A 7,881-nucleotide genomic window follows, 5' to 3' on the forward strand; every position below is an offset into this window, starting at 1 on the left:
TTGTTGTGCTCTGTTTCCTTCTTTCCAAAGTATTGTCCTTTTCTCTCTGTACTTTCCTCCCATTCTTTTTCGTTTCCCCTCCTTTTTTTCTCTTCTCTACCTCTCAATATTTATAGACAGAGAAAAAGAGAATCACCCTGCCTTATCTTGTCATAGTGTAGGGTAGGGTGGAACCGGGCAGCTCCTACGCCACCGTCCCTATCTTTGCAAAGCATGGTTTTCTTCTTCTTTAAGCATGGTGATAAGGTAAGGAGGCATGAGTTACATTAATGGTGACAGGATATGGGATGTGGTTTGTCAGGATTTGTGCAAATAGGAGGGGAAAAGAGTGAGATGGGTGTTGCAGGGGAATAAAATATCTTCTTTCCTTGTCTCTGCATGTAAAAAAAAAAAAGTGAAATGAGCATTGTATGGTAGGGGAAGGAAAAGAACAATATCGTTTAAAATGATACTGTTTTAGTTTTTTTTTGAAGGTTGAGAAAAAAATTAAATTTGAAAAAATAACTAAAAAATAAAATATAACAATATATTTTTAAATAAAAATACTTTAAAAAACAATATTTATGGTAACATTAAATACTCCAATGAGCGGGATGGAGGCTGACCTCAAATGAAGGTGGCCCTCCAAAAGAGGATCCCGCACCGTTTAATTTACTCATCTTACCGATTAGTATTATTTATCAGATGATCATGACTGCCATATACCACCATGATCATTGACAACCACCATGAATAAATGCGTTCGTTTGACAATATGAAAAATAAACAAGGAAGTGGTCGAAATATTTTTTTTTGGAGTATCATGTGGTTTTCCTAGACGCAATTGACCAGGCCATAGATAGAGACAGCTTGCTCATTTTCAAACGACTCTCCCTCCACTTATCCACCCCTGGCCTCCTCGCTGTCGGGTCCATCGAACCTTCCTTTCGGTACTTCCCCTTGACCCATCTCCACAAGTCACGAGACATGGCACTGCTTTCAGATAAATAAAAGACAAAAAAACTCTAAAAAGAAGTTCTGACCAGGGAAAATTTCACTCAAACCTTCCAATTTTGGTATACGTTTCAATTAAGTCCTTTTTCTACTGGACGTTTCAATTACATCACCCATGTATCTTTATCGATGCAATGCCAGCATTCCATTCCATTATAAATATTCATATTACGTGCATCATATTTTCCTAAAAATTTATAATTTGAGATTTTTCTAAATTCTCAAATATTCACTCTAAATTAGGTATCTCCAAAATCATAATCTCTATTAACTCTATGCTAATAACTTAACGTGAAATATTTTTATAAAATAATTACTAAATATTTAGCTCATTTTGATGGGAATAATAAATCATTTTTAATACATCATGCTAATAACTCTATGCTAATAACTTAACGTGAAATTTTAGGGTTTTTTTTTTCTTTTAATAGTGAAAAAAATTAAACCAACTTTTATCTATTGAAATCAAAGTCTTTTCTCATTTTGATTCTATGTAGACTACACACGGCCAATGGCGTATATTTATAAATACAAAACTTGGTTCCCATTTAAACCAAAGATTCAAGGATTTATCACTGTGAGCTGTAATTAAAACTTCCAAAGATGAGAGTCCAAATTGAAACACATATTGTAATTAAAGGATCTTAATTGAGTTTTGCCGAAAGATAAGGGCAAAACGTAAAAAAGCAAATCATTTAATTACCAAAATTGCCACTCAAGAATCTTTTTTCTTTTCTTTTTATCCACGTCTGCCGTCCCGTCACTCTCACTCTCTACTCCCTCTCCACCCTTTAAAACTTGAAAGTACAAACCGCGTTTTCCAAGGACATTCCCGTCATTGCACCACCCACCCTCCCTCCTTTATTCCCTTGCTCTTCTAGTTCTTCTTCAAAACTGCAACCACCGCTCCCTTCAAAACTCCAGAACGCAGCCGTTTAATGCTCTTGTGAACCCTAAACATTCAAACACAACTTAAAAAATGGCGGCAGAGAACGGAGAGGAGAAGCTGATCGCTGTAGCACGCCACATAGCGAAAACGCTAGGCCACAACGAGTCAATGGCTGACGATATTTTGCAAATCTTCTCAAAGTTCGACGGTCGTTTTTCTCGAGAGAAATTGGCCGATAAATTGACAACAGCAGGACAAGAAGAAGACCCTAGAGCTCTTGATCATACTATCAAGTCCTTAGAGCGTCAGATCTCGCAGTACGTCGCCGCCGACCACCCGATCTGGTCTGACTCTGCGGACTCCTCCGCCTTCCTTGACTGCGTCGACGAGTTAATTTCAACTGTGCGTGAACTCTCCGCCTCGAGTTCCGCCGGAGCGTATTTGGCACGAGCTGAGGATCTTCTTCAGCAGGCTATGTTTCGGCTGGAAGAAGAGTTCCGTCTCTTAATTGAACGTGGTGGTGAGTCTTTTGAAACTACTAGATCTTATAATAACGGTAACGGAGAGTTAACGGAGGATAATAGTAATTTATTGTTTGATGATTCTGACGAGGATGATCATGACTATAGTGATAATGAAATCCCGGTAGCGCAACGGTTAAGTAATTATGACGTCATAATTGATGCATTGCCGTCGGGGATTATTAACGATTTGCATGAGATAGCGAAGAGGATGGTGGTTTCGGGGTCTGGTAAAGAGTGTTCACACGTGTATAGTAGTTTCCGTAGGGAGTTCTTGGAAGAAAGCCTGTCGAGGTTAGGTTTAGGGAAATTGAGCAATGAAGAAGTGCAAAAGATGCAATGGCAAGAATTGGAGGATGAAATTGATAAGTGGATAAAAGCGGCAAATGTTTCCCTTCGGATTTTGTTTCCAAGTGAGAGGAGGTTGTGTGATCGGGTGTTTTATGGGTTGGGTTCGGTGAGCGACTTGTCATTTATGGAGGTTTGTAGGGGGGCTGTGGTTCAGATTTTGAATTTTGCGGATGCGATTGCGATAGGGAGTAGGTCGCCTGAGAGGCTGTTTAAGGTTTTGGATTTGTTTGAAACGATGAGGGATTTGATGCCGGAGTTTGAGTTTAATTTTAGTGATCAGTATTGTTTGGTTCTCAGGAATGATGCGTTAGGGATATGGAAGAGGTTAGGGGAGGCGATAAGGGGGATTTTTATGGAGTTGGAGAATTTGATTAGGCGGGATCCAGCTAAATCTCCGGTGCCTCATGGAGGGCTTCATCCAATCACACGATATGTGATGAATTATTTACGTGCTGCATGTAGGTCAAGAGAGTCGTTAGAGCTGGTCTTCGAGGAGAGTGTGAATGTTGTTCCATCAAAGGATTCTACTTTGTCTTCATTGTCGGTTCAAATGGCATGGATTATGGAGCTGTTGGAGAGTAATTTGGAAGTGAAGGCAAAGATTTATGGGGATACTGCCTTGTGCTCTGTTTTCTTGATGAATAATGAGAGGTACATCGTGCAAAAAGTGAAGGATAGTGAATTGGGTTTGCTGCTTGGGGATGATTGGATAAGGAAACACACTGCAAAAATCAAGCAATACCTTTCGAGTTATCAGAGAAGTTCCTGGAATAAACTTTTGGGGGTATTGAGGGCAGATAGTAGCCCTGTGGCTGCTAATGTTGGAGGAAAGTCCATGTCTATGAAAGACAGGATTAAGGCATTTAATTCTCAGTTTGAGGAAATTTATAAATCTCACTCCCAGTGGATCATATTTGATGAGCAGCTAAGAAATGAGCTGAGGAACTCTTTATACAATCTAGTGATGCCAGCTTATAGAAACTTCATTGCAAGGTTTCAAAATGCTCCAGATGTTGGGAGGCATGCCGATAGGTATATTAAGTACACTCTGGAGGATATTGGCACCCAGATTAACGAATTGTTTGAGGGAGTGAATGGATCCGCAGGTGGCAGGAAATGAAGGTAAGCCACTGCTTGTTGTACTATTGTGCATGAACTGGAGGAAAGTTTGTGAATTTTGGTGTTGTATGGATGTAATTAATGATTTTAGCCCTTAACTAGATATTTGAATGTGTTCATCACATTTTATTTTGCCTTTACCTTTGTCAATGAAAATTATGGATGCATGCTATGATCAATCAACATGGTGTTCTGATTCCCATATGAATTGTATTTTTGTTTCTCTCTTTCTATAATCAAGGCTATTATACATTTGATAATAGTTATTACATGGAAACCAGCTTTTATGCTGTTAATCTTATAACAAAACCCAATCGTTGTATGCTGTCAGCTATCTATTTTGGCCTTGCATAATCTCACTTGCACACACTGGTAACTTGTAAATAGTGGAATATCCAATTGAAAAGTAGACTACTTTTTAAATAAATATGGGTTTAGTTTAGGTATATGATCTCGTATAAATTGTCAAAATACACTATATGATGGCTGCAAGTTCATATCTTACTCTTCTTCCAAGCTTGAAGAAGCATCCTTGTGATGAGTTGGAAACTGGCATTTTAGAGAGGCAGTGTTATTAGTTTGTTCCCACTTCTGGGGAGGATGAAGCGAGAGCTTGCTGAGAGCTGATGCTATTTATGCAAGCCCATTCCTTTCTAGAGTAGTAGTGAGGTTCGACTTTTGATTCATGATAGCATATATTTGAAATTGATTATTAGTTTGTGAATGAAGGATTATCTTTGCCAATGATTCAAATAGAAATTTTTTGTTTTATGCCCCTTCTGGATGAGAAGTTAAATTAATGGAACAACAGAAAACAATGATCATATAGCATTTGATTCTCTCTCCTACAACCTAGCAGTAAAAGTGGTCAGAAACCTCTCTTTGACAGTCAATTCCCTTTAATCTGTTTGTCTCCATGCCAAAAGGTTTCTATGTTCAGAGTGATTAAATGAGTGTATTCCTTTGCCATAGCCTACCACCAGCACTGAATTTGATCTCTCCTTTACCAATTGTAATGCTTGTTACGGAATTGATGCATATCTTTTGATAAAAATTTTACTAAATTTTGCAAAAACTCGCTATGCAATTCGGCTACTTTCAGGATTGAGTGATAGGCAATTTTCTTTAACCTAGTGGCCGAGATCTAGAAGTGGTCAAAAACCTTTCCATAATGGAAAATGAAACCTTTCCAAGTCAAAAGGTAATAGGTTCAGAGTGTTCAAATCAGCACAGCCCTTGGTCATACTCTTATCATTAAAACCGAATTATTAGCTCAACTATCGTTGGATTACCCATTTGACTCTTTTAAGTTGTTGCCAGTCTAATACTTTATCAGGGATAGCAAAGCATTACTATGAGATCTGATTGATAGTGCGAAGAAACATAGAATACCATCACTTGTTTCTCTTTTTAAGATTGCCCCCTTCTTTGTGGAGTATGAATTGTTTAAAAAGTTACAGTACAAGCTGAGAGAAGCTGTGATCATATGGGATTGAATCGGGAAATGAGTTTTTTCTCTAGATATTCGATTAGGAACTTGTAGGCTGATTCACTTGGATGGATAGCATCCCAAAACATGAACTGAGAAGCATTTCCACATGTTGGTGTCGCTTTGTTACAGGTTGATCCTGCTTCAACAACCCCTGTTCCGCAGCACCCTTTATGTGTCTCGACAAAACCTGTTGTGTAACTTCAAATATTAGTAAACTAGGCTTAATGCAAGAGAGAGGCTCGAACCCAGGACCCCTTTGTAGATGCCGTTTGAGCTACAGGCTCATTTTCATTGGCTATACCATCCTTAATTACAGCAATGTATAGCAGATTGGACACAGATCTACTAGCTCTATATATGGTCATTTTCTAAGGGGCCTGTCTCTCGTCTGTTGGTCCATAAATGACTTGTAAGGTCTCTTTGTAAGTCAGTTGAGTCCTTGAGTCTGATCTTTAATTTCTATTGTCCTGATGGCTACTTTAATTTCTGTTGTCCTGATGGCTAAAATTTTCTGAACATACATCAGCATTGCTGAGTGTGGACCCACCCCGTCTGTTGTATGGTCCAACCAAAGCATTAATTAGTCCAGCCTAGTAGTTTAGCTTTTACCATAATACATGCTATATTTTGTCAAAACAGCTAATCGCCTTTCTTTCCCCCCTTTTTTTTGAGAAGACAGCTTACCGTATTTTTGTGGCTGGGAAACCATGTCAGATAATGTGTCGTAAATGTCTGCATAGAGAATTCTGCTTCCTGGAAGTGATGACTGCAATGGAGGTAGTAACTGTTTAAGTTTTTTATTATAGGCTTGACAGTCTGAATTTTGATCTTCTAGACATGCTAGATTCCCTGAACTCCCATATCTTGTGACTATCTGAAGAGGCAAACACCCAATTGGCGGAAGGCCAGCAATCGCCATTAAACGGCCTCCAAGGTTGTACAGTTCCTGTGAACATTACCATCAGAAGTTACCCGAGAAAATGTCGGCAGTTTTATGCTTGAAAATACTCTAACCCTAGAAATTGATTGTGCAAAGCAAGCTAGATAGATGCCTGCATTCATGCATACCTTCACAAAATTTTGTAAGGAACTCAGCAGAAAATCATGATAATCACTGATAATGTTGAACTGATACCGTCTTGTGGGTATATCATAATAGTTGTAAATCAAGTCATTAGTGCCTGAACTAACAATGATGAAAGCTCTGCCAAGTATCTTCTTGGCCTCCTCTTCTCCAACAATTCCCTTGAGCCTTGTGATATAGTTCTTGAATAACTCAAGTTGCTCGTACATCGGGATGGCTCCCGATGCTACCGTCGTCATGTCATCGTATCCTGACCCTGCTGAAGCAAAACACACACCAGTGCGAATATCATCATCGGTTAGGCCTGGACTGAGGACAGGCGGAACGGTATCTCCCATCCCTAGGATGCTGGCTGCAAAGTCAGGAATGAGTTTTCCGTTAGAAAACCTCCCTGTAGGAATGTGGCCGGGAAAGTCTCGGCCATATGGTGGATGGTCACTTCTGAACATTGTCTTCACGTAGTTGTTATTACCAGTATCAACCGTAGAATCACCGAAGATTAGAATGCTGGAGAATTTGGGCAAGGTTGCAGCCCCACTGAGATTGCATATGGTAGCTAATGTGAGGAAGAGGAGGGCAGGTGCCATTGTTGATTGATTAACATGGTGAGATTGCTTTGTATTTATAGAGAATAAGAGAACTGTTGTCTCTAGCAGTTTCATGCCCTTTTTACATGTGAAGAAAATGGCTGAAATTAAAATCTCCCCAGCTACCTTGCCATGTAATATTAAAGAGAGTTAAAGAAGAGATAAAGCCTGCATCCTTCTTCGGTCAATTAATTTGACTTGGTAGATCGATTTCGCATGTGTGAAACTGTTGTTCATGAGAAATCTCTTTCTTACAACTTCTCTAAAGGTTCAAAATTAGAATGATAATATGTGTAAAAAAAACCTAGTTACAATCCGAACTAAGTTTTTAAAAGTATTGAGAAATGGAAAACACTTCCATTATTTATCAGAATTACTCTATGAAATATAAGAAGCTAAATTAATGTTATTTTTGCTTGTAAAGAATGTCATGCATCAGCCTACAAAGAAAGAAATCTAATAAAATAGAGGGAAGGTACTGGTTGTTTTTGTAGTCGAAAAGTATTTTTATAAAAAAATAATTTTTTTAAATGTTTTCATATCAATTTAATGTGTTGATATCATGAATAAATTTTAAAAATAAAAAAATATTTTCAAATATTTTCAAATAAAAAATATTTTAAAAAATAATTACTATTAAAACCTTCAAAAAAAGGTATCAATGCGCTGAAGAGAACTTTGCCTTTTGAGGCAAAAAGCCAAAAACTAGTCTACTAAATTCAGCTATTATTTCTCTTGATCTGACCCGAGAGCCTTCCTCTCCAACACACACAGCGAAAACAACATTGTCTTTGTTATTGAGAGCAAGGATCTGGAGACTGATCCTCTTGTTGGTGACACAAATC

General features: G+C 38.3%; 2 protein-coding genes across 2 annotated transcripts; one reads left to right on the forward strand and one right to left on the reverse strand.

Moving 5' to 3' along the window:
- The first annotated feature begins 1,797 nt into the window (after positions 1-1,797).
- Positions 1,798-4,081, forward strand: EXO70B1 (exocyst subunit exo70 family protein B1). The gene has a single exon (XM_011022702.1). It carries the CDS (start codon positions 1,973-1,975, stop codon positions 3,872-3,874), a length of 1,902 nt encoding a protein of 633 aa, XP_011021004.1. The 5' UTR covers positions 1,798-1,972; the 3' UTR covers positions 3,875-4,081.
- Positions 4,082-5,242: 1,161 nt separating this feature from the next.
- Positions 5,243-7,252, reverse strand: LOC105123192 (GDSL esterase/lipase At2g31550-like). Its single transcript, XM_011022703.1, has 3 exons — positions 6,434-7,252; positions 6,050-6,311; positions 5,243-5,552 (listed from the first exon to the last, which is right to left on the reverse strand). Exons 1-3 carry the CDS (start codon positions 7,109-7,111, stop codon positions 5,356-5,358), a joined length of 1,137 nt encoding a protein of 378 aa, XP_011021005.1. The 5' UTR covers positions 7,112-7,252; the 3' UTR covers positions 5,243-5,355.
- Positions 7,253-7,881: the final 629 nt, after the last annotated feature.

The sequence above is a fragment of the Populus euphratica genome, unplaced genomic scaffold, assembly GCF_000495115.2.
Source record: "Populus euphratica unplaced genomic scaffold, PopEup_1.0 scaffold10.1, whole genome shotgun sequence".
NCBI lineage: Eukaryota > Viridiplantae > Streptophyta > Magnoliopsida > Malpighiales > Salicaceae > Populus > Populus euphratica.

Excerpts from the sequence above, each read along its gene's own strand:
- EXO70B1 (XM_011022702.1), top strand. The coding sequence starts at position 1,973 with ATGGCGGCAGAGAACGGAGAGGAGAAGCTGATCGCTGTAGCACGCCAC.
- LOC105123192 (XM_011022703.1), bottom strand. The coding sequence starts at position 7,111 with ATGAAACTGCTAGAGACAACAGTTCTCTTATTCTCTATAAATACAAAG. Across the intron at positions 6,312-6,433 it reads CCTTACAAAATTTTGTGAAG|GAACTGTACAACCTTGGAGG; the intron begins GTATGCATGAAT and ends TAATGTTCACAG. Across the intron at positions 5,553-6,049 it reads TTCCCAGCCACAAAAATACG|GTTTTGTCGAGACACATAAA; the intron begins GTAAGCTGTCTT and ends GTTACACAACAG.